This window comes from Rutilus rutilus (assembly GCF_951802725.1).
Source record: "Rutilus rutilus genome assembly, chromosome: 25".
Classification (NCBI taxonomy): Eukaryota; Metazoa; Chordata; class Actinopteri; order Cypriniformes; family Leuciscidae; genus Rutilus; species Rutilus rutilus.
The window spans coordinates 5,759,793-5,787,607 of record NC_140229.1 but is presented as its reverse complement, the minus strand read 5'-3'; the positions used below and the strand labels follow the sequence as shown (position 1 = coordinate 5,787,607).

Sequence of the window (27,815 nt, the reverse complement as noted above, 5' to 3'; positions counted from 1 at the left end):
TCCTAATTTTGGAGTGAAACAGGATATTTATTCAGAAACGAATGTTTTGGAAAAAATGCTTTTAAGATATGAATTCAGCAAGGATACATTAAACTGATCAAACGTGACAATAAAGATATTCATAATGTAATAAAGATTTCTATTTCAAATAAATGCTGTTTTTTTTTTTACTTACTATTCATCAAAGAATCCTGAAGTTTCCTCAAACATATTAAGCAGTACAACTTTTCAACATTGATATTAATAAGAAATGTTTCTTGATTAGAAAATCAGCAGATTATTATGATTTCTGAAGGATCATGTGACACTGAAGACTAGAAAATTCAGATTTGAATCACAGGAATAAACTACATTTTAAAATGTATTCAAATAGAGTTAATGAATATATATATATATAAAAACTTAAATGTACTAAGATTTATAAAAAAAAGTTTAAGAAATCACAATATTACTGTTTTTACTATTATTTTTGGTTAAATAAATGCAGATTTGTTGAGCATAAGAGACTCCTTTCAAAAATATTTGGAAAATCTCAGAACTTTTGAGTGGTAGTGTTTGAGTGTGTGTGTATATATGCATTAAAGGGATGGTTCGGAGTAATTTCAACCTAGGGTCCTGTGCACCATGACCTCGAGCCAGAAGCTTTGTTTCCCTTGGTCGAACATTATTAAAGTTAGAGCTTATTTAGAGATATCAGCCGTACGGCTTAGTGCAGGAGCTAATGGATCCTATGATGTATCTCGTAAATTACCCCACTAATACTGCCCAGAATGGTCCCAAACTTCTACAGTAGTACAAATAGGTTCTGTACTTATAAAACGAGGCATTGGAGAGTTTGTAAATACATCAGGAGTATGCATCGCTTTCTGCCAGGACTTTTACGGGCTTTTCCCAAATCACGGAAGTGACCTCGACGTCCAGGTTAGCGGTAGCATTAGCCATCAGGCAAGTGTTATTTAAATAAACTCCTGATGTACTTACAAACTTTCCAATGCCTCGTTTTATGAGTACAGAACCTATTTGTACTCCTGTAGAAGTTTGGGACCATTCTGGGCAGTATTAGTGGGGTAATTTACGAGATACATCATAGGATCCATTAGCTCCTGCACTAAGCCGTACGGCTGATATCTCTAAATAAGCTCTAACTTTAATAATGTTCGACCAAGGGAAAAAAAAGCTTCTGAGGGGGTGTTTGGCTCGAGGTCATGGTGCAAAGGACCCTAGGTTGAAATTACTCCGAAACCATCCCTTTAAGCGTCATAATAGAGTCAGAAAAAGGATTCATAACATACAAAATACCTTCACATTTTGATGAAATACTCTTTTTTTTTTTATGTGCACTGATTAATCATTTATAATAAGAGCTAGAAACACGTATTCATAAACTTGATCAAAACTACAGTCATAGCTGCAAAGTGCATTATAGCTGCAAAGTGTATTTGCTGTACATTGGCAATTAGTCCCAGTGAGCAGCCGATGTATTGGACGGAGATGTTCTCGTTTGACAATCTAGCTCTCTCTGTAATTACTCCTGTTGTGCCTACACTCCAGACGCTCTCAGAGGAAATTCAGCTAATTGGTGCTGGAAAGAGAAATGAGTTTTGGGGCCAAACCAGTGATCTTCGGCATCGCTGCGCTCTTTACTCGTCTTCTGAACTGCGCTTCTGAGGTGTGCGCTACCGCAGACAGTGTGTTTGGGTAAAAGAAAGCGTGTCTATAATTGAACGTTTACATCTCCCTCCAAGGTGAAACGAGGAGAACTTTAGGTCCCGTGTGCTCTTGTTTATGCGAGAGTTAAGGTGACCAGAAGCCCGAGGTACACGGGAAATTGAATCACACTTCCTTCCTGTAAGACTCAGCAGCATTTGTTTTTACTCAGAACCACACTGCAAAGAATAAAGCCTTTCAGAAGCACAAACATCATTGCACTGAAGAACTACGGCCTCATGGGAAATACAATTTGCATTGTGAAGTAAATCACAATGCAGCTGATAAACATCTCTATCTATCTATCTATCTATCTATCTATCTATCTATCTATCTATCTATCTATCTATCTATCTATCTATCTATCTATCTATCTATCTATCTATCTATCTATCCATCCATCCATCCATCCATCCATCCATCCATCCATCCATCCATCCATCCATCCATCCATCCATCCATCCATCCATGTCCTGAGCTTTAAGTACTACACCACACCATTCATTCAGCCATAAATCCACTGTGAGAGTGACTTACGTAGTCATGGAATGCCTTGGCTTCACTGGAATGCTCACAGGTTTCTCTCCTTTCAGGTGCTGCACAATACAAATCCCAGAATACACTGCAAAACACACAAGGATGGATTAAGCACTAGCCATGAACAACACATCAGCTGCACATGAGAAACATTTAACAATGTGAATCTTACCACCACCATGAATGTAGGAATCCTGGAGGCTCTCCTAACGTTATGTTCTTCTCCCATCTTATCTGGAAAGAAAGGAGAAAAAACCCACCGTAAACCTTGTTCAATAGACTTTCCTTTCATTAAATGTCCATCAGCATGTTTGTTTTTTTGTACTCAGCCAGGCTGACTGATCAATATGGTGTCCACTTTTGCCGAGGTTGTGATTCCCCCTTGTGTCAGTTCCAAAATATATCAACATCTTTGTCAATGGATAATGCACATCTGGTCACAAATGTAATTTGAAAATGTACAATTTGTCAAATCTGTGTTTAATTTAATTTCAGAAAAACAGAGTCCAAAAGAATATCATCTCAGATCTAATTTAATGGAAAAATTCAATTACAATTTATATTATCAGCAATTAAAAAAAAAGCAAATTCCATTAATTTGATCAAAAATACATAAAACAGTAATATTGTGAAATATTATTAAAACTTGAAATAACTGCTTTTTGTTTAAATATATTTTAATATGTAATTTATTTCTGTGATCAAAGCTGAATTTTCAGTCCCATTACTCCAGTCTACAGTCACATGACCCTCCAGAAAACGAGGTATAAAATATAAGTCTAATATGCTTATATTCTGTTTAAGAAAACATTTTTATCAATGTTGAAAACAGTTGTGCAGTGTAATATTTTTAAAGAAAACTCATAGATTTTTCCCCAGGATTCTTTGAAAGAACAGCATCTATTTGAAATATAATTTTTTGTAGCATTATAAATGTCTTTACTGTCACTTTCAATCAATTAAATTAAATGTGTAAATTAAATTTACAGAATTTCACTTGGGCCAATTGAAAAATTTAGATGTGACCAGTCACTAGAACATTTTACAATGCATTATTGTGATTTCTAAGATGTCTTGTACTCTTAAGCGTGTATGACTCATATGCAAATAATGGTGAGACTATAAATATCAAAGCAGTGCTTCAAAATGTCATGGTTTCTTTCACATAGATCAATCCCACAATGCCTCAGTGACATTGAAAGGAAATCATTCAGGCATAAATGATTGTGATTTCCCTTAAAGTATTGCATCACAAATAAGATGAGCAGCTGATACAGAACAAAGCAAACATGCGCTTTTCGCCATAAAAAGTGCAATGAAGTGATGATCAACATGCCAGCACTGCTCCAGCGTTTCTGCTGAAACAATTTAGTCGTTTTTACAGCGATGCACTGACTCTCCTCCAATCCCATTAAGTGGACACCAAACATCTAATGTGTCCTGCTTGCTCAGCATATCATCTGCGTGTAATTAAATTAGCTGGAGCCCCAGGGGGGCGGGCCGATGCTTACGAGGCCGTGTGCCTGGATGGCACATCGATAAGCAGGAGCTTAAATAAACCCGCCGCTGGCTCACCTCTGACAGGAAGGTCTGTGCCGACTTCTGGGCTCCTACATGTAACAAGTACTCATACACGTAGAGTGCTAGCCTGCAAAACACAGAGAGAGAAAATCTCATTAATTCATGTAAGATGCACTATTCAATTCTACTTTCTTTTCAGATATTTGGATAATAATACAAATGTATCTGAACAAAGGCTACACACTTTGGACTTCCAGGGCCCTATTTTAACGATCTATGCGCACGGCGCGAGCGCACTTTTGCTAGTTTAACGACGGGAAAATGGTCGGCGCACCCGGCGCATGGTCTAAAAGGGTTGTCTCTATTCTCTTAATGAGTAATGGGTGTGTTTTGGGTGTAACGTGCAATAAACCAATCATAGTCTCATTTCCCCATTCCCTTTAAAAGCCAGTTGCGCTCGCGCCATGGCGGATTCGCTATTTACATGGTGGAATTTGCAAGCGGAAAAACGAAACGCTTCTCTAGCGAGGAAACGGATCTGCTCGTGCGCGAGGTTAAAGCGCGCAAACAGACCATCTACGGGACAAAGTGTACGCGCGTTGTGGACCAGGCTTATATCTACAAATTAACATTGAAACTTTTGTTGTCACTAGCTATGTTTCCATCCAAATTTGCGAATTTAACTAGTTAGTCGAAGAGAACAAAATCGTCACTTCCTTATAAACTGGCATTAAAAATCACTAAGAAAAGTAGGAAAAGCCACTGTGGCCGATATAATAATTTTCGTATATAATGAATTGCTTGCGTCTCAGAGCGTGCACACACAGCGCAATAAATGTGACATCTTGCGTTTGGAGAAAGACACCTGCTGCTCAGGAACGCAGTCGTGTTATACAGTTCTGGAAGGTAATTAACCACATTGACGACAGCCTTTGTTCAAGCATTTCAGAACAACCAGAACAGCATTTCAGATGCTGTGCAAAAAGATTGGTCCGCTGGTTAGTCCAGTTATGCCAGTTATGCCAGTTTTTTTTTGGTGTACATAGAGGAATTTATTCGGTAAATGTGTTTTTCTTAAATGGAATTGAATTTCCTTCCAGACTCTTTTTTTAACGCAATATCCCAAAATGCACATAAAAATAGGTGGATTCAATTAAATTCAATTCATTTCAAGCTTTATTTTGTCATTGCATAAATACAGTGTATTAACATAGCTATGAAACATAGCTACTGTTCAAAAGCAAGTATCACACTATCTGAGACCTAATATACAACAACATTAAATATTATTATGATATTAGGGCTATGAAGTGCAATACATTAATCCCAATACAACAATTTAATTGCAAATAATAATAATAAAAAAACAGCCGCATTCATTTTTAAACATGTTAAAAAGACCACTGTCACGGGGGATCTCAGGTTGACAAGGATACAGTAGACAGAAGACTCCGTTGTGTGAGTTTATTAACCAGTATAACTCAGACAGATACAAGAAGACTAGGAACACACTCAAAAACAGACTAGATATAAACAACGACCGACCAGGACAGGTAAAACAGAAGGAGACTAAATACAAAACACTAATGGACAGAACCAGGTGACAGATGAACTAATAAACAGGACACAGGTGATTAAACTGAACTGATGACGGTTGACATGGTAACAAATGAATGACACAGGCGATTAAACTGAACTGATTATGGTTGACATGGTGACAAATGAAATGACAGGAAAATAAATGAAAACAAGACAATGAACAAGACAGATGAACATAACGTGACAACCGCATTAATTGCACCTTTCGGTGTAATACAGGTATTGAATCACTCACTCAACCGATTTGTTCAAAGACTCGGGTGCATTCAGGAACAAAACAACACTTTATGTGCCTATACAGCGAGTCAGTCGCACATCGGTTCTGTAACTTAGGAAGTTTAGTTGGCAGAGAAAATAAAACGTTTTGTGATACATCAATTAATACTCAATATTAATGAAATTAACTCGGCGTATTATCAAAAACAAAAGCTATGACTGCTGCGTATTTATCCTTAAATGGACACTGTTTTTTGCTTCAATACAACGTAGATGCATTCGCGCTGACCGATGTGTTGCGCAACTTTGCCACACAGATTTTGATAGTTTGTCAGCTAAATAAAACAGGCAGTGTGCCTAAGAAATGGACTAATGGGTAATGTGGGAGCAGTTTCTGTTTCCATACACCTATTTCTCTGACACGTGCATGGTTAGCCATATTGAACCTATATGTCTACACAGAAGAAAGCCTTGTCTAGGCTCTGCCCCGGTACGATTTGTGTCCAGCCATTAGTTATGGTTGTTTGATGAGAAAGAGATGAAATGGGGTTGCAATAAACACTTCAAGAATGCGTAAAACTGTAGACTGTTGACTATTATTATGTTGTGCGGATCTGAGGAACAACTGATGACGGCATGCTTTGATCCAAGGTTGACCAATCAGCGGAAAGGGGCGTTTTGTTCCTGCCTAAATGTATTTCCGGTTGGTGCATTAGAACAAAGTGTGATGAAAACTACAATAAAAATATGAAAAAACTTCATGAGATTAGATTCTTTTTTATATATATATATACGAGAGGGGTCAAATTTGCAATAAATAAACAGTTTCTTAGTTTTTACAAGAAAACTAATTACCTGAAGGTTGCTTACACAGTCAAATGCAAAATTATTTTGTGATTCAAAAATAAATCAAGTTTGGAACATTTGATTTATATGTATAAATTGCATAAATCAAATTAGTATCTGATTGATTTCCATATGCTAAAGTGGCCATGATTGGAATTGAAAATGTCCGATTGAGTGTGATTTTTGCTGTTCACACTGTCATCCAAAACAAGTGAATAGACTGAAGTGTGAACATACAGTACAGCCAAAGTTTCTAAAATCAACAAATGCCAAATGTCATTCATTTTTTATTTTAAACTTTAATGACACTTCACACTTCTAGCAGGCATAAAAAATAAGGAAAAGGTCACGCAAGAGATTGCACTCGAACAGAGGCCACAGAAAGACAAACTTTACATGCAGATCAGCTTTCCTGATGCCAAACAATCTATCAAACAAAATGAGACGTCAGAGGCATCACTTTAGCTGTCAGCATAGCCCAAAAAGTACCATTTCCTTTGAATGATGAACATGGTGACTGGGAGAAGAGAGTGAGGCCCACGTTCATTTATCGATCTGAAGCGTTTTCAGATTTGATCACGTAACTCAGCGAGGTCCATTTGCGAAATATTTATACTCACCCAAACCATCAGTGTGAGATCTGTCTTTAGTTTATATAGCCTAACAGTTAAGGCATTGCCAGGTGGTTGCCAAGGTCCATTTTGGTTGCTATGCGGTTGCTTGGGTGGTTATTGAATGGTTCAAATCAAATGAGCTCCCTCGAAGTCTCCACGATCCATCCTTCTGTGTAAATCTATGGGTTTTTTCATCTAATTTATTGTCCGCCATACTAAAATTGAAAGTTTCAACACGTTTGAAAGTTTACAAAAAAGTGCTAGCACACCAGCACATGATTTGAGATATTATTCAAGCACAAGTAATGGGGGACTAGTTAAAGTTAATTCAGATTATGCTCTATAGTCTAGTCTAGTCTAGTCTAGTCAAGATTGATATTAGGAAAATAATGCAAATGTAGCTAAACAGTTTCACAGGACTTTTTACTTCCAGTCTTAAACCTACAAATTAACATGTTATTGTCACTGTTCAAAAGCATACTGTATATCACAATATCTGAGACCTAATATATTAATAATATAAAATATTATAATATAAAAGGTTGTGAATAAAGAGTCACTTATTAAACCCATAATTTTCACAGTGTAACACTAAATCCCCAAATTAATGTAGACTCAACATAAAGAAAATATAATTTACTTAATTGCCCAATAAATAATAATTAATGTTAGCCACAAAAATGGAGAAATAAAATCGATGCTGCATAATTTTATAATGTTGGGCTAAATAAATAATTTAAATAATATAATGGACTAGTTAAAGTTTAATTCTTTCATTTAGGTTTGCAATTTTTCTGATCTATATGCATATAATCTCATATGAATAGGCTGCACAGTCAAATGTACAATCAATACAGCATGTAAAACCAGAAGACAGCACTTTGATCAGCTGACTTCAGCCAGTATTCACTAGTAGTGATTTTACATTTGATTACAAACAGTTCATCAAACGCCCCCTTAACCCTGAGTGTCAGATACTGATTAAGAGACAAGACCAATAAAACCTGATTTATTGCACATCTAATTTATCCTTTTCAAACTATGAAGAAACTTATGTCCCAACAATCTCAGTGCAAAACAACGAGTATGAAAGCAGCAATAATGACAGTGAGGGAATGGAGAAGCCCAATGTGCCACAGCGCATCATTTTAGTACGAATGCAAATGAGTTTCAGAAGCATTTTGCTCTTCCTGTCATTACCAGAGCCTCGCAGACTCAGCGGCCGGTCGGTAATATGCCTCCAAATGAATTCTAATGAACGACCAGAACAGAGCTTACACAAAGAGACGTGCGTTCGCTTATCAGCACCAAAATAAGAGCGTGTGGAATGTGAACGATCGCAGGTATAGAGAAATGAATGACGAGAAAGGAAGAGAGAAGGAATATTAGAGGAACAAAGGAGCACGAGCAAGGGCTATGTGGTAAGGATAATAACTATGGATACTGACGCAAATAGCGGCGAAGATGAAAGGATCTGGGTGGGTGAAAAAATGGGGGGCAATTAATACTCCAGAGGTCTAGAAACTTTGGTAATGTCATGCTGATGGGTATGACGGGGGGAGAGGCGCGGTAAAAAAAAAATACCCCCTAGCAGGTCTGCACAATGAGCTGAATAGAAAACACGAGTACTGAAACATTTAACGGAGAAGCTCGGAGAATTTTAATCATCAAATGCTACGCTGAAACATAATTATAGCATAGGCCTATATGTTCTTTTGGGCTATATTGTAGTATCTGTATACACACGCACGCACACACACACACACACACACACACACGCACAGATGACAACAGAAATCTCTCTCTCTCTCTCATTTATATATATATATATATATATATATATATATATATATATATACACTGTATATATATATATCAATATACTTCCAAAAAACGAAAACTTATTTTTTATATAAAAAACAGGATTATATTATTATTTATATAATAATAATAGCAGTAATAATACTTATTTATTTATGGATGCACAATATGTAACAATTTAAATGATATTGCAACATGGCCTTGTGCGATTATTAAATGGAAAAGGTTGTCATTTAATTAAATAAATATATGCGCTACAGGTTTCAGAGTAGGGCCTAAAATGAAGACCCGCCAATCACCAAATGCGAGTAAAAATCGGCGTTGGCGAGTATATGAAATGATGTCACTCGTCAGTTGGTCTGTAACATTTTTAGGAATTCTTACAAAGCAATGTTGTGAGAGCACAAAGCGGACGACGGGCCGTACTGTGTGGAAAGTTGTGTGTGTGCGCCCAGAAAGTAAACGCAAATACTAAACTGAGCACTCTTTTACTTGAGCAGATAAATTCACACAAAATTATGTCAAAAAATAGCGAGTATACTATGAAACAGTTGGTTATGTCTTAAGTAAATGTAAACAGTTGATGCATGTGTACAGTATCAGTATATTAAATCTGTACATTCACTCTTAAAGTGACAGTAGCCTAATTTTCAAGCTGCTGTCTGTGTTTTTAATGTTAAAAAACACTCACTGCTTTAGACTGGATAACTTTTGTAACTTTCATAAGGATGTCTAATTTATACAGTGTTATTACATTTGCTTACTATATCAAATTTCTGTGTTAGACCTACCTTAAAAACCTGAAAAGCACTGTTTATTTCATTTGTATCTTTGTTCAATTGTATTTATTTGTGCTTTTGCTTGTAATTTGAGATAACACTTTATTTTACAGTGTCCTTGTTACATGTTACATGTACTTACCGTAGTAATAACAGTAAATTATGCATAATTACATGCAATTAACCCTCAACCAAAAACCTATAGTAAGTACATGTAGTTAATTATAATTACTCAGCACTTAAATATATAAAGACACCTTAAAATAAAGTGTAATCTAATTTGATTACACCAACTGACTGTTTACTTAATGTTTTTATTAATTGGAGTAGAGAATTGTGAATTTTCACTGGTATCTACAATTTTGGTGTCATTACTGCCTGTTTTTACAAAAACATTTTCATGGGCGGAAAAAATATTTTTCTTAAAAAGTTTTCTTAAGCTGCACACGTGTAAATTAATACAGTGCAGCGTTTCGCTCTGAAACATGAAACAGCCAAAATGAAAGCTCGATGGTTTAACTTTCGAAGATTAAGAACTTAAGATGGCAAGTTGTAAATTTAGTTGTGCAATAACTAAAAAAACTTTTTTTAATTCAATCACTTACTTACTGATATATAAATAAATAAAAAGTGTGCATCAAAATCAATGTGCACAGGGTGAAAAACATCTTGTAGTGTGTGCCTGGCCTAAGCAAGCTAGATAAATACATAGTTGGGAAGTTGGCGCACAAGCCAACATGACATATTGATGAGCAATCGATGCTTAGACACATCCTGATGCAACTCGAGACAAACAAAACAAACCGAGAGAAACGTGATTTCTAATGGCCATTCCTTCAGTGGATAGTTCCACTGTATCTGTGCAAATGGCTGTTTTTCTGTTTGTGTTTTTCTGTCTCTTCCCCCTTGAGATAAAACACTGATGGGAGGGGGTGGGGGCATTAATGTTTCATAACAGTGGGGAGGTCCAGATTCGGACAAGAGATGAAAGGAGTGTTTGGGTGAATGGAGTAATGAGAGAAATGTGGAAAACATCGATGCCCTATCTGCTCTGAGACGATCGGCACCCAAACAAAGATGGTCGGGTTCCTACATCAGGTCATTCGAGGATGAAGGCAGGTGTGCGACAATCTTCCACAAACACATCATGTACATTTCTCATGAGAAATCTTTCTTTACAGGTGCTGTGGGCAATTTTTTTGGTGTTAAAACACTATCAGTGTCTTAATGTACAAAGACAAAGTAAACAATTCGAGTGGACCCCAAAGAGTACAAAGAGTGTAAACACACTGAATCACTGTTACATTGCCCTGTTTGAGCAGCCCAACACCTCAGCGCTCAGCGTGAGACTACCTGTTTGTCCAAACAATGGTGCATAAAACAGATTATTGGTGCATTAATGGTGATGCAGCCATTGCTCATATTAAGTGAATTCAAAGTAACAGCTTAGCAACTGCATAGCAACACCCTGGCAACCACCCAGAACACTCTGGCAAGACGACAACCACTTTTGCATGGACAAGAGCCACTCATGTGGATCAAAAAAGTGTTCTTATAAATAAATCTTTTTTTTACCAAAAAGCTAATAATTCACTAAAAAACATATATGTTGTATATATAGTATATATATTTTGTGTCTACAAATATACTGAGACTCCTGAAAGAGTGATTAAAGTTGCAGAGAGAAAGTATAGCGACAGATCTTTTCATCCATATTGTGACGTACATCTGAGTGAATTATCGGAAAGAAAATTTGGGTTCAATCCATCGGTTGTTGATTGGATGGAGGCGGAACTAAATGCGATCTTGCAGACATATTGATTAAAAATTACAATGCCAAAAATGAAACGGACGCATAAATGAATCGTTCACATTAAGATCAACAACGTGCATTTAGAAAATAGAATATCTAGGATGAATATCTATTTCTTGCTGACTTAAACATCTTTATACAGCTTCCAAGTTCAAACAAATTACTACAAAGCAGAGATTTTTCATCCATTTTTTGGGCATGACAGAATAGAATGAAATGCTTCATTCATTTTGTTCATTCATGAACAAGATGCCTCATTCAAGTCTGCTCCGAGCCATTTTCATTCAGTAGGTTTAACTAATGAAATGCTTGTTCAAAGCACACAATCGAATGCAGGGCTCCAGACTAACATTTCGTAAGCGTTTTATGGCGCATAATGTGACGTTTGAGAACCTAAAACCCCGTTTCTCCCAGTTGACACGGCAACACATAACCGGCGTTTTCAGAAATCTCCACTTTGGCCGGAGTTTTAATAATCGTTTTCTGGGATAAAAACGGCGTTTTCGTGTAAATGAGGGAAATATCTGCGTTTTCCCATCGTGTAAACGTGGCCTAAATGTGCCATTGTTCATCTGCAATACTGAACTGACGACAGCTTCAGTGATCATAAAAGGAGCGCTCTTTACTTGCTTTCTGTGTAATTCAGTCACAATTTGAAGAAAAGTTTCTGTTTATAATGAAACTTTGTGACTTCATACTTTTTTCCATATATTAGGGAGTGGAAATGACTCAGTCAATAAGTGTTCCTCTGCCGCCATCTACTGGTTATAGTCTTGGTCTTTTTTTAGGCGTAGGACTATAAAATGTTCGTTCTATCATTTCGTTCGGTCTGAATGAAATGACTCCATGTGTTCCGTCAGTCAACGTGTGTTTGCATACCACTGCGCAGACATCACACGTCATCAGCGCGTTTCACGTACGCTGTGCAGACAGGGCGAGAATGGCAACAACCCTTCCTTCTGAACCAACAACAAGTGGCAAGTATCTACATTTCAGGTTTGATAGACTAGTTGTATGTACCACTGACTTAGTCTCAGCCTCAGCCTTCTCCCCTCACTGTACTGTAAAGTTTTCTCACCGGTGAACGACACATGATGTAATCTAATGACATTGTCTCTGATCGTCTCGCTTCTGGTCTGTGCGCGTTCATGTGTTTTGCAGGGAGGGTGGGATCGCATGCTTTCAATGCTAGCAGACTTAAGTTAGCATTTCCCAGTTCACCTATTGCACCTTTAAAATTGGATCATATTTAGAGCTTTGAAGTGCTGGAAAAAGTGTGAAGCACTTGAAAAGTGCTTGAATTTTACTCTTGACACTTGACTATTTCTTTCACAATACCATGGATACAGTTAGCGTTGCTACATTAAATCCATGGTGAATGTTGGTGATTTGTAAACTGAAAAGCCTTCTATAACTTGTTTGTTCACGGGCCCAATGTTTCTCCTGGTTTCCACATCAGCGCTGTCATCTATGGTGACAGAGAATTCTGTGCCAAATTTGGATGCTTCCCACTAGATCTCGCAGCGAAATTATTAATAATGAAGTGAATTCAAACTCTTTCTCACTGGATCTCCGAGCACTGTGTAGTAACGGTGTCACGTGATCAAGATCGGCCCGTGAGTAAACCTGTTCTGAGCTTGCGGCTCAAACCAGTCGTGTGGTTTTGCTTCACTTTTGTTTCGTTTGCTGTTTCTCATACGTAACATAAAAGGCAGGTATTTTCAGTTGGGCAACGTGGTGGTGGCACTAGTGCGACCTCTAACAAAATTAAGTCACACCGGCAGGAAAAAAGGTCACAAGATGCGACCACTTGGTTGCAGTCTGGAGCCCTGGAATGCTATTCGAAGCGTTCACACACGGCAAAAGGGAGAGACAGTACATGAAAAATACGAGTCAGTTCACTGAAGTAAACAAGATTGAATCATTCCTTTAAAAGATTCATTCACGTATGGACCACCACTAGTTAGCAGTTTACATTGTATACAAGTTTGCCGTCCATTCGAAGACAACAGGGAAGTGTGTTCAGATCCAGCCGATCAAATCTGGAGCCCAGATTACAGGTATTGCCTGTCAAGCTTGTCATGAACACAGATAATAGACCGTGCCCAAGAGACGGATATAAGGAAATAAACCGCTGTTGCTTGGCAATAGTGTCCCCGTTCTGTTAAATTTTAAACAAGTTAATCACACCAGCACCAAAATAAGTTGTGAGACTGTTGGGAGATCAGGGCTTAAGGCAACACAGCGTTTAGGGAGCGAGAGACGTCTGGAAGAATTCGGCTGAGTCACACCTGCGCAGAGGAGGCAAAGCTTATGCCAATTTGCAACTGCCTTCCCTGAAAATGTTCCTTGCCTGCCATTATCTTCTGCAGCCAGACTCTGCTGTCTCCCCAAGGGAGCGGGGCAAGGAGCCATCTCTGCCTGAAGCCCGCTGACGTGGATCTTCGAGGGCCTCTCGCCTGGGTGACTGGGCAGAGAGGAGCAGAGAAGAGACAGAACGTTCTGAGGATGCCGTTGACACACAGGGAAAAACAAACAGTTTCATCAGCATGTCCCCTGAGGCTGGATCCAGGAAAAGTGTCTGCCGCAACCACATCCAACAGGATGCTTTTGAAAGCAGGAGCATATGTATCTGCTGCTTCAAAGTGGCATTCTTTATATTCAAGTGGTACTTCATTATGACTTGACATCCAACAACCTGGAGAGATGCTAGCACGGCTAGTCAAACCGTTTGCACGTAGAGTTCCTAACATATGCACTGCTGTGCGCGCTGATTTAAAAACTAGCAAATCCATTCATAAAGTGAGGCACTGATAAACAGCAGAATGAAATATCATTCACATTAAGGCTGACGAGTTGACAATGAAATCTGCCTTAAAAATTTTCGCCTAAGAAAAGTTTCGAACAATGATAAGGATTTTTTTCTACTTGCTCTACCAACATTTCCAACACAATTTTTTCAAATAAATGTATATTTTTAAATTTAGATTTTCTAATTAGAATATGTATAATTGTTACATGCATTCATATTTGTTTTAAATTATCATTTTAGTTATTATTTTACCATATAAATGTACATTTATAAATACTTACAGGTCAAAACTAAGATTTTTTATTAAAGAAATGTTAAGAGATTTTTTTAGCAAGAATGTGTTAAATTGACAGTAAAGATGTTTATAATGTTATACTATTTCAATTAAATGATGTTCCTTTGAACTTTCTATTCAAAGAATCCTTGAAAATGTATCACAATTTCCAAAACATTAAGCAACGCAACTGTTTTCAACACTGATAATAATAATAATAATAAATGTTTCTAGAGCAGCAAATCAGCATATTAGAATGATTTCTGAAGGATCATGTGACAGTAATGATACTGAAAATTCAGCTTTACAGGAAAAATGTACATTTTATAAGATTTTCAAATAGAAAACAGTTACTGTAATACTATTTCACAATATTACTATTTTACTGTATTTTTGATCAAATAAATAAGCCTTGGTGAGCTTCTTTCAAAAACAATCAAACAAAACTTGAGTACTGTACATAATATATATATATACACACACACACACACACACACATATATATATAAATATCAAAGTTTTCTTTTCAAACTAAATCTGCAATAATAGCAAGACATTTTACAGGTACTCCAAGACAACCATAAATCCATAAAAATAAAAATAATTGCTGGAAAATGATGGCAAAACATAACTGCGCCGATAGACAACACATTGCGTGACCTCCCATGACCCCTACAAGCCCTCAAGTGTCTCATGTGCAGACATTCCTGATGCTTAACCTTTTATTAAGCATAATGCACTCAGGCCTTGCCATCTGGCCTGATCTGAAAGTTACAATTCATAAACATAACAGGAAGTTGATCAGATGGACATAGCGCACCCTCCGACAAAATGACTTAAAAAGCACTGATGTTTTCTTACGATGAAAGGGCTAGCGAAAACCATCAAGACTGATTCACAAACCAAGAGGCAGCTTCCTCAATCATGTGTGTGTTCGAGAGGGTCAAAACAATAACTTTTCTTGATGAGATAAAAGGAAACGTCCTAATGATTTCTTTGTTTTTTAAAGACAGGAAGAGCAGAAGTTTTAAACATCCTGCTTTATAGTGGAAAGAAAGGCAGCCCCAACTTAACCAGAAGAGATGCTTTGAGCTTTATCAAGGAAGTAAGACTGACAACGCCATGACCCATGTCATGTCATTTGATGATAAGCAAAAGTCTTGTATTACTGCAGAGAAGTGACCTTTCATAAAGTACGGTGTGAGGAGAGGTCACTCACAGACAGCTTTTACACTCATGGTTTGGATTTTTACAGAATGAATGAGGGCTCATGGGACACTTCCGATTGGTCTCTTGAGTTCAGCAGCTTCATAAAACATAACTAACAATTTCAAGAAGCAATGTAAAACATTGACAAACAGGGATGGGTCTCAAAAATGGGTTTCGCAATTTCTGAACTGATTCAGATTCAAATTAATTTCATTGCTATTTAATAGACAAGTTTGAGAGGCTTTTTTTAAAGATTCTTAAAAGGATCAGCTCACAAGAGCCATTTGTTCATGAACTGGACTACACAGGTTGTAACATATGGTTTAGCTTCACTAAAAGCACTAGGAACCGGTACATATTAATAATTTGTTCATGAATCACGCTACACACTGGATGCATGATATACAGGCTCAGAAGAGTTCATTGTTTATGAATCAAACTACACTGGTTATGAAGTTGTTTAGTGATTTATTCAAAAGAACTGTCTCATAAGAGTCATTTGTTTATGAATCGGACCACATTGCTCACGTTTAAATATACTGCATGCATAGCTCTGCGTTCTTCTACTTGCCCTGCCAAGATTTCCTACACAATGTCTGAAAATAACTTTAACATTTACATTTTTGAATTTGACATACAATAGTGGCCAAAAGTGATGTCTGGAGGATATATTTGTTTTTAATGACCCTAAAAGTTCGATTAAACTATCAAAATATGAGAATATTATATACACAGAAAAAAGCAGACATTGTCTACAACATAATCAGTTATTAATATTTCATTGGTTCTCTCTTGTTTTTCAATGTGTTCATGATTTCTTATATGACAGCCTGGCCAAAAATGATGTCCGCACAATTTTGCCATGTTTCATTGCGTTATCACAAATAAAAACAATTGACTCCAAGCACAACTACGCAATATGCTTACAATTTTTTTATATATATATATAATAAAATAATAATAATAACTTTTTCAATTATATTTGGATAAAGGGTGAAGATGTCAAGTTTCCAAGGCCGGACATCACTTTTGGTCACCACAGTATATAATGTTAGATGCATTATTTAATGTTTATTTCAATATTATAACATATTTGATCATTTCAATATTTATTAATTATATTTAAATCATATTATTAATTATTTTACCATATAAATACATACATTTCCTGAACGTAAATGAACTTTTCTTTTCAAAGAAAATTTGTAATAATAGCAGGAAATTTAACAGGTATTATAATTTTACAGAAAACTCCAAGACGGGCATAAATCCAAAACTACATATCAAATTTTACGTTTTACGTACGCTGAACCCAAAACCAGTCTAAATTATAGGGCTTTCTTAAGGCTGATTATTTATTCAGGAAAGTAGTTGATATGCAGTCGCGCACATCCCCCGTGCGAAGGACACTCAGGCTTAACCGATGCAAAAAACGACAACAACCCTTCACACTCTCATGTGACAGCAGGTCAGCTCAATAGTCTCCATGATGAAAAGATAACATGTCACAGGCGAGTACCTTCACCACGCAACAGTCTCCCATAATGAACACTCCCAACACGCAGTGACAGGGAGGAGAGAAACAAAGTTCCCCAACAGTATCTAGGGCGCTTTCTCTCTCCTCTCGTCACGCATGCTTAACCTTGTGCCGCTGCGTGGACCACACCGTTTGCATATTAATGTGTGAAGATATTAGAGAGGTCTGCTCTCTTGAGGATCAGCAGAGAGAGAGAGAGAGAGAGAGAGAGAGAGAGAGACGCAAAACCAAAGACAGATACACAAAAACTAACATACCCATACGCACAGCAGACAGACAAACTGTGAAACCACAAACTGCATTCGAAACACACCTGTAGTTTCCAGATCTCAGAGCTTTAAAGACTGCAAAGACGTTTCTGAGGCCGCGACATTATCAAAATAAATAGGGATGCACTGAAATTTATGCAACACGCTCCAAAAAAGTTGGGACAGAGGCATGTTTACCACTGTGTCACATCATCTTTCCTTTTAATTACGCTTTTTAATCATTTGGGGATTGAGGATACTAATTGTTTCAGTTTCTAGTGGAATTTTTGGCCGATCTCGCCTGACACAAGACAACTGTTCAACAGTCTGTGGTCGTCACTGTCCCGATTCTCCTTTTCATGATGGATCGTACATTTTCAATAGGAGACAGATCTCTACAGCAGGGAGACCAGTCAAGCACATCCCTTCTATGGTGTCGAGTTTCTACAAAACCACTCAGTTGTAGCACATGCAGAATGAGGCCTGGCATTGTCTTGGTTCCCAGGAAAGATGTCATCTTGATGGCAGAATCCATGTGCAATCGCAATATACGCCTCCACATCAATGGTACCTTCACACATACAAGTCATCCATACTGTTTTCACTGATGCACCTCCATACCGTGACAGATGTCGCTGATGGTCCCTTTCGTCTTTGGGACTTTCGTCTTTTGGACTTGACCACTGCACAAATTTCCACTGTGTTTTGGATAGGGTGGCCATTTCCATAACACCAAAAAGGAGGACACTTTGCGGCATTTAGTGAGGCAAGAATAATAGCGTAGGACTCTGGTGTACTCGCAACTACAATACAATTTTGTCCATCATATCGATGGTATCATGATACAGTGATTCTGAAATAGCCTACTCTATTCATTGCCAGACAATTTGATCTACTATATCTCGATGTAGACCTATGTGTAACAAAAGAGGCATAAAAGTGTTTGTTCACAGTATTTGTATTTATTCAAGACATTGTGATGTCTGTTTCAAAAACTGACCACTGAGATGAACCTGTCTTGCAAAGTGCACAGTGCCTGAAAACATAACATTTCTGGACTTCTGGAAATAACAGAATACACATTTCAGTTCTTAAAGAAGTTCCCCCTCTGCAGCAGCTGAGGCGAGAACAGATCTCATAGGGTCATCATGGCCAAATTCATGCTCCATTCCGGATTAAATGAGGTCTGACGTTTCGGCATGTTAACGTTATGATATGACGTAGCCAGCACATGGACTTGTTAATGTTTTTAACCTATACAGTGAGGAAAATAAGTATTTGAACACCCTGCTATTTAGCAAGTTCTCCCACTTAGAAATCATGGAGGGGTCTGAAATTGTCATCGTAGGTGCATGTCCACTGTGAGAGACATAATCTAAAAAAAAAAAATCCAGAAATCACAATGTATGATTTTTTAACTATTTATTTGTATGATACAGCTGCAAATAAGTATTTGAACACCTGAGAAAATCAATGTTAATATTTGGTACAGTAGCCTTTGTTTGCAATTACAAAGGTCAAACGTTTCCTGTAGTTTTCACCAGGTTTGCACACACTGCAGGAGGGATTTTGGCCCACTCCTCCACACAGATCTTCTCTAGATCAGTCAGGTTTCTGGGCTGTCACTGAGAAACACGGAGTTTGAGCTCCCTCCAAAGATTCTCTATTGGGTTTAGGTCTGGAGACTGGCTAGGCCACGCCAGAACCTTGATATGCTTCTTACAGAGCCACTCCTTGGTTATCCTGGCTGTGTGCTTCGGGTCATTGTCATGGTGGAAGACCCAGCCTCGACCCATCTTCAATGCTCTAACTGAGGGAAGGAGGTTGTTCCCCAAAATCTCGCAATACATGGCCCCGGTCATCCTCTCCTTAATACAGTGCTGTCGCCCTGTCCCATGTGCAGAAAAACACCCCCAAAGCATGATGCTACCACCCCCATGCTTCACAGTAGGGATGGTGTTCTTGGGATGGTACTCATCATTCTTCTTCCTCCAAACACGTTTAGTGGAGTTATGACCAAAAAGTTCTATTTTGGTCTCATCTGACAACATGACTTTCTCACATGACTCCTCTGGATCATCCAAATGGGCACTGGCAAACTTAAGACGGGCCTTGACATGTGCTGGTTTAAGCAGGGCAACCTTCCGTGCCATGCATGATTTCAAACCATGACGTCTTAGTGTATTACCAACAGTAACCTTGGAAACGGTGGTTGAACGGTGGACTGTCAATCTCCCGAGGGAGATTGACAGTCATGTTTAGCTTCTTCCATTTTCTAATGATTGCTCCAACAGTGGACCTTTTTTCACCAAGCTGCTTGGCAATTTCCCCGTAGCCCTTTCAAGCCTTGTGGAGGTGTACTATTTTGTCTCTAGTGTCATTGGACAGCTCTTTGGTCTTGGCCATGTTAGTAGTTGGATTCTTACTGATTGTATGGGGTGGACAGGTGTCTTTATGCAGCTAACGACCTCAAACAGGTGCATCTAATTTAGGATAATAAATGGAGTGGAGGTGGACATTTTAAAGGCAGACTAACAGGTCTTTGAGGGTCAGAATTCTAGCTGATAGACAGGTGTTCAAATACTTATTTGCAGCTGTATCATACAAATAAATAGTTAAAAAATCATATATTGTGATTTCTGGATTTTTTTTTTTTAGATTATGTCTCTCACAGTGGACATGCACCTACGATGACAATTTCAGACCCCTCCATGATTTCCAAGTGGGAGAACTTGCAAAATAGCAGGGTGTTCAAATACTTATTTTCCTCACTGTATCAGATATTTATTTGACACCGCTTTCAGCTAATCATTTGTTTGACCAGAGATCTTACGGCATTAGACGCTATGCTGCTGCGTCCCAATAAAGATTCTAGTGCGGTTTTATTTAGGCCGATTCAGAGCAACTCCAAAAAGGAGGACAAATGAGTGTCCGGCTTGAGGCTGCACCGGACAGGCGGCTTAAAATCCGGACAGTCCGGCCAAAATCCGGACGTATGGCCAGTTTTGGATTACCTGAGATGAGTTCAGGCCCAAAGAACTCGGCAGCATTGCGTATAGAATTAATGTATAGCTTTCTCTTTGCATAACAGAGACTCAAGTTGCATTTTTTTATGTAACGGCAGACTGTGTTAATTGACAACGGTTTTCTAAAGAACTCCCGAGCCCGTGTGCCTACATTTACAGAGTAGCACGACGGTTTCTCATGCAATGCCATCCGAGGGCTTGAAGGTCATGCACATTCAACAGAGGACTGCCGACCTGACAACAGACTGAGATTTCTCTGGATTCCCTGAATCTTTTCACAATATTATGTAAGGTGGATGGTGAAAAACCTAAATACTTTGCAATCTTGCATTGAGAAATGTGATAATTTTTTGACAATTCTCTTTAATGAAATTTGGCACAAAATGGTGAGCCATGAACCATCTTCGCTTGCAAAAAGACTTCGGTGGATGCACCTTTTCTACCCAAACACGATACCCTCACTGCCAGGTCATCTGCTAATTGTGGACTGTTTCAAAACACCTTAACTTGGATATTCTGTAATCTTTTCACTTTTATTTGGCCTCTGTCCAAATGTTTTTGGAGTGTATTGGAGCCATCAAAATCTAAATGTGTTTAGATTTTTTTTTCTTTGTAATTTTGTCAGTTAAATAAAGGTTCAAGAGAATTAACAAATCAGATTCTTGATTTTACACGTTTTACACAATATCCCAACTTTTCTGGAATTGGGGTTGTATTATTATATTATTATCTTAAATACTTTACAGTGAAAATAGTAATATTTCTTATTTTGTTTAATATATCTTTATTTAGTAGTAGTAGTAACAGTAATACTAATATTAATAATTATTTTATAGTCATATTGATATATAATCAATATTTTTTGGGCCAAATTGTGCAGCCCAACAGACAAGCAAGAAACAAGCAACAAACCAGGAGCTTTTATTTATTTATTATATTTTCATCACAATTCGATTTTTTGTTGTTGTTGCCACAAATCATGCAGCCTGAGTATATATAAAGATGCAGTTCAAAACATTCTACAAGTACACTGTCACAAACACCTGGCCAGAGAGATGCAAGCACAGCACCTTTGTACAAACTAAACATGCGGTTGTGACAGTAACAAACTCAGCACTAGTCATAGACCGACAAATATTGGCTAGTCCATTTAATCTACGGCCCCTTTTTTAAAACTGGCCAATCAGGTTTGGCCGATTAACAGTAGTACTAGTTCCCCCCTTTGCGTCAGTTCTAAAATATGCAAATAACTTTTTGTCAATAAAATGATCTGTTTTAAATTGTGTTTTTCGTTACCTTCAAATGTCTGTGCCATAAGACTGGATTCAAGTAGCTGGCTATGAACGTCAACAGTTAAACTAACTTTAACTGGCCCATTATCTTATCCTAACTGTTGCTTTGTCATCATAGGACTTGACATGGAAGAGAAAACAAACCATAGAAGACATTTTATGCTAATGCTAGCTTAGCTATAGTGCCTGTTGCAGCCATGAAAATGCAAATGTGAAATTGAGCTTGTGCAGATAGAAGCTTTCACGCGGGATGTTTCAGGGCTAAATGTGTTCACTGGGAAGGTTATGGTTATGGTGATGCACCAAACTAAAAACATATAGCCTAACTTAAATCAAAAACGGAACAGATTAATTCTGTGCTATGCAAGCTTTCCAAGCCATTGGAACATCAGCTTTGAGTAATTCCTTTTTTTTTCTCCTTCATATCACACAAACCATCCTCTTGACAGTTAACCACTTGTCCACTTTTCTTTCAAAAGGAGAGATAAAAGGTACTGTGATCTTTTCAAAGCCGTCGCTATAGTCGAGCGGTTGTCAAATTCAAACAGTTTAAGTGTTAAAGCAGAACTGACTGATTCTGCACTTCATCATATCAAATAAAACATTATGTCAAAAGCTTATGTTGTCACTTGATATGACAACATCACATTCACACTGAAAATGCCGTTAAAATCACATATATGAGTCAAGCTTCCATAGGGATTTTATCTTTCAATTACCACACTCAGCTAATACATAAAAATGACTGACCATTCATAAAAAAAGAACACATATTATCGCGTTCATTCATTACACAATGATCATATCCAAGGTTCCCACACTTTTGACCAATTCATTTTTAAGAACTTTTTCATTACTGGACAAGGATTTTTTAAAAGTAAAAAAAAAAAAAAATTAAACGGGGAGAAACAGTATTTTTTTAGTGAAATTAAGAAGTGAATTAAATAAATCTTAATCTAATAAATCTAAAAATTAAATATTAGCATAACTAGATAAATATATATTTCTTACAGGGAGATTGAGTCTATGCGTTCATGTTCCCATTCATTCCTTCTTTATTTTCTCCATGATTTTCTGTCTATTCTACACGGTCCCTGTATATAAAAGTGATTTAAATTTTTTAAAGACAACAACAGAAATTAACAAAAACGCAGGAGCGGCAGCTGGCACCCTAAAAATGAGTTTTGCCACCCTAAAGTTGACCGGTGTCACGCCGCGCAAATTGACGTAAAGCACAAACAATTTAAGGTTTTGGTTTATGGAGAGGTGTCAACTTAAACATCCCCGTCAGCTCATAATAAAAGTGTATCACTGAAGGAAAATGAGGGGGAATTGGGGGGATTTTTTTATTTAAGCGGGGAATTAATTGTGGGAGGGGAATTTTTTAGACAATTAAAAAAAAAATACTACAATTATCTCACCTAAATGTTTGATCATGCATTGAGTTTTTGCTTTTACAGGGTAATTTTTTCCACAATATAGCAGCCTGATATCAAACTTTGAATTGAATGTACAAAAAAAGACAAGTCAACACTTAGTAATAAAATAAGAACCAAGCAGTAACACAAATAAGTACAATAAAATAAACATACAGGAGAAATAAACCATGCTTTAAGTACAGGTAGGCATAAAGAGTAGGAATCATGAAGAGCAATATTACAGAAATTGAATAAAGTATCAATTTAAAGAATAAAGTAATATTAATAAAATCACACCGAATAGTCTTCATTTTAAAATAAAATAAATACAAATTAAAGTTACAAAAGTTATTCAGTCAAGAGCAGAGAGTGCTTTTCTCATTTGCATTAATGACACAGACATATATTAGGCTGCTGTCACTTTAAGACCGAATGCACTGATCCATTATACTGTTACACATGCGTTTTCTGTTCATAACAGACTGTATTTATGTGAATACTCGACAAGACGGGCAATTTGTACATACATTTGTGTGTGTTTGACCATTTAAGCACTTTGCATGCAAAGAACTTAATTTGGTCTTCGTGAGCTGTTTGTGAGGCGGCTTTATGAGTGCGAGCGCTCAGAAAACAGTCTCTCAGAGCGCGCGAGTGCTGAATGGCTTTGAAATCGCGACGGATGTGAAGATGTGAAGTCGTTTGTGCATTTCGAGAGAGAGAGAGAGAGAGCGTGCTGATTCACTTACGCTGTTTGTTAAATTACGTCTAAGAAAGTTTTTAAATTATAATAATCTGTGTGGATTCATTTGTTTATTCAACCTAAATGCTATAGTGAATATGTTTTTCATGCATTATCACTGTAAAAAAAAGAAAAGTTGACTTAACTTAAAATTATAAGGCAACTTGCTGCACAGATTTTTTGAGTTGACTCAACTATAACATCTCTAGTTGAGTAAACTCTATTAGTTGACTAATAACTAATAGAGTTTACTCAACTAGAGATGTTATAGTTGAGTCAACTCAAAAAATCTGTGCAGCAAGTTGCCTTATAATTTTAAGTTAAGTCAACTTTTCTTTTTTTTACAGTGTATAAGCACGGACCCTGCAGGAATGAGTAAAAATATGTGCAATACCCGTGCCGAATTTCAGGCCAACGGGCCCTGTAATCAGTTGTCATTCATCTCAGTTTATCGTGATCTCACAAAGTAATCATATAAAGTAAATATGATTGTATTAATCATATTATAATCTAAACTTCACAATGAATCTCTTCTTTACATGGTGTCTGCACTTTGAGAGGATTCACGAGATTGTAGAACAGAACAAATTTGAGTTTTGAGCAACTTTAACACCACCGATTGGCCATCAAAAGACATGTCTGTGATTGGCTACATTGTTCAATGCTGCAAAAGCATGTAAATAGAAACCTTTGACACAAACACATATACGCACTCGAGCGTTTGCCAAATCTGTTTCGCCAAATATGATATTATTAGTTTCAACTAAAAGTGCTCTTGCTTTCCATAGAACCGGGCCCGAGATGAGTAAGTGAGAATCTCCACAAATACCCCCCCAAAAAAACCCTTTTATGTGAGTTGAATTTTCTGGCAGGTGTGACTGTATCAAAAATAAATTGTTATTCACAGTGATTTCAGGAAACAAAACTTGCATTCCTGTGGAAAAATAGCCAAATCAACACAATATGTGAACAAATTTAAATGCTACAAGTTTTTATTTTATTTTATTTTTAAATGGTTGACAATTTAGTTGTGACATCTATTAATGTCAACCTCAATAAAATGTCAGCACAAACTAAATAATATTTATTGGGGCAGTGTTCATCATCTTCCCCCCTCCCCCATTTTTCTAACTTTTTAATAGTTTAATATTGTACCCTTTTGATGCACAGAAGCAGGTACAGTCAATCATGTGTTTTTTCAATACATTAGCTATAGGCTAGCTTACACATTTTTGGCCAAATGCTAGCAAGACCCCTGTTGTAGAGGAATCAAACATCTGTACAGTAATTTTCAGTCAGGTATGTTTGATCACTTCCCCTTATTTCCCCTGCCATCCCAAGTATAAAATCCTGGACGCACGCCCCTGCAGAAACATTTAGCCTACAACAGTTATTTTTTTTAATCCTAAAGCATTCACAGTACAAGTAAAGAACCACAAACGGCATACAAATTCACTTAGCAACAGCAAAAAGCTGGAAGAACATCTCATAACCAGCAAAACTGCTTTCTCAAGCTCAAATCTAATGCTGAAGAGTTTTCATCGAAACCACAAGTCCACACATGTCCCATAAGACACTGGCCTGAATGAAACTGCAATAATTGCTAATTACTTCAAGACAAGACCTCACTGCAGGAAGGCAAAACTGTGTGCGTTACAAACATGTTCAAGCTGACAACTAAGGCAGATATTAGAATAATATAGTTTGAAACAGCAGGAAATCAATGACAATGAGTGAGGTGACATCTCTGTCACTGACTGACATGTCAAATAAGTTCCCAAGTCCATGTCTAAAATCTCCACATTGACATGCCAAATACACTTCAATATAACATATTTTTTAAATACATGAACTAGCACTTGTAACCAAAGCTGTATGAACACAAATGAAGATATTTTGAAGAATGTTAACTAAACAGTTGAAGGTAGCCATTGACTTTTCCTACTGTGGAAGTCAATGGCTACCGTCAACTAACTTGTCTGCTGACCAACATTCTTCGAAATATCTTCTTTTTAGTTCAACAGAAAAAAAGAAACATACAGGTTTGGAACAACATAAGGATGTGTAACGTTAAATGAGGACAGAATTTTCATTTTTTGGGTAAACCGTCCCTTTAAATTTAGGATTTTCATTTTTGAAAGCTCCTAACAAACATTTCCTTGCAGAATGGTTGTAGGTGTACAAGACATCCTTCTAGGATACTCTAAAATCTCCACATTATCAGGCCAAACACACTTCGATATGATATTTCTAACACATACAGACTAAATATGCATGATAAAGGTATTTTGAAACCTCCTAACATTACATAAAATAAAATAAAAATCCCATCAGAAGACAGTTATAAGTGTACTGGGCATCATATCAAGATCATTCTAACTCAATCGTTCCCTATTTAGTCGGTTTTTTTTTTTTTACGTTATTCCGTTTCTGACATTATCAAACGAACTAACATACCAATAAAATACTGTGTAATATATAATAATACAAGCAAATGTTCTTCTCGGATCAACGGACCTCTCTCGTCGTGCCATCATCACCATCCTCATAGACTCACGCGCAGCCAAAAATCTTATATAACTGCCACAAACAAGAAGTCACTGCGCGCGACGGGCTTCGATAGAACGCGAGTATATTAGAGTATGTAGCGCGCGCGTGAGAGAGTATGAGTGACGCGCACAGCGCGAAAAGTTCCATGACAGGTCAGTCAAACTCGCACGCGCTGGAACTTTTCAAGCTGAAACGTCAATCATATTCTTCTTGCGCGCGCTATACTGCACTCGCGTGCGCAATAACTCTTCAGACCAGAACCGAACGCCAATCATACTCTCTCGATCCCGCGAGCGCACAGAACAGAGAAACAGCATTTCGCTCTTTTAACAGCGGACTGCTACAATAAACTTGTTTCCCCGAAATGCAGCTCACCTGACTGGCTGCAATGGGCATTTACACTTGTAACGGCTGAAATGGGCATTTACACTTGTAACGGGTACGTACTGTATATTTCATGCACTTTTCTTTTAAAGCCAGAAACTTCTGTACTCACCTTACTCCAATACTAAATGAGATGAAATCCTTGAAATTGCTATATAGCGTTTCGTTACCCGTGGCAACTTTGCGTACGTACATAAATAAATATATTACTGATGCAGAAATAAGATTTTGACTCTTTTTTATAGATAGTCCACATTTAAAGTTTAGTATTCGCATCTCCTTAACTTCTGCGCGTGCCACCCGTTTACTAAAGTCGCGTTAATTAGACGCACGAAATTCAACCAGCGCGTGACTGATAACTGACAACAACTTTCTTGCATTAACTATAAGCACTGTCAGACACAACACAGCATCCGAGGAACAGAACGCATCCGCTTGCTTGTTAAAAGTCTGGCCGCGCGCTGTCTTCATTATTGAGATTCCCCCCCTCATAAATAAAACTTACTTTTCCCTCGCTTGGCTGTCGGACGGTACGTTGTTACTCTTGCCTTTGGCGTACATGCTTGCAGAGAGCTCCGATTGTCACGCACCTGTCAACCCATCACAGCCTCCCCGGACACAACCCCGTCACCATGGTGACTACAGGAGCGATTCCTCTCATTGGTCAGAGCGCCGAGAAGGAACGCCCATTTTGTTGGGTAACTAGCTTGAGTGACAGTTACTCGGCCCCGCCCCAACAGAAACACAACCCCTTTCTTATCTCCAGCACTCTGTCTGTGAAACACGCACACACACATACACACACTTCGTCTTACCCGGCACTGAGGGGAATTTGAAACCGTACTGAGAGGGATTTTAAACAACTGGCTGTTC

General features: G+C 37.6%; 1 protein-coding gene across 5 annotated transcripts in view; it reads right to left on the bottom strand.

Moving 5' to 3' along the window:
- The window catches only part of ssbp2b (single stranded DNA binding protein 2b), a 78,128-nt gene extending 50,357 nt beyond the window's left edge, over window positions 1-27,771 (bottom strand). Inside the window, exons 1-5 of one of the 5 annotated variants that reach the window (XM_084401255.1) lie at window positions 27,448-27,573; window positions 13,807-13,920; window positions 3,820-3,892; window positions 2,417-2,478; window positions 2,245-2,329 (exon numbers count right to left, since the gene is read on the bottom strand). In XM_084401255.1, coding sequence (XP_084257381.1) covers window positions 2,245-2,329; window positions 2,417-2,478; window positions 3,820-3,892; window positions 13,807-13,920; window positions 27,448-27,503 — 390 coding nt within the window. In that variant the 5' untranslated portion in view covers window positions 27,504-27,573. Of the gene's footprint in view, window positions 1-2,244; window positions 2,330-2,416; window positions 2,479-3,819; window positions 3,893-13,806; window positions 13,921-26,525; window positions 26,567-27,054; window positions 27,425-27,447 lie in introns of those variants that run through there. The other 4 variants (XM_084401254.1, XM_084401257.1, XM_084401256.1 and 1 more) reach the window with 4 other exon arrangements.
- Window positions 27,772-27,815: the final 44 nt, after the last annotated feature.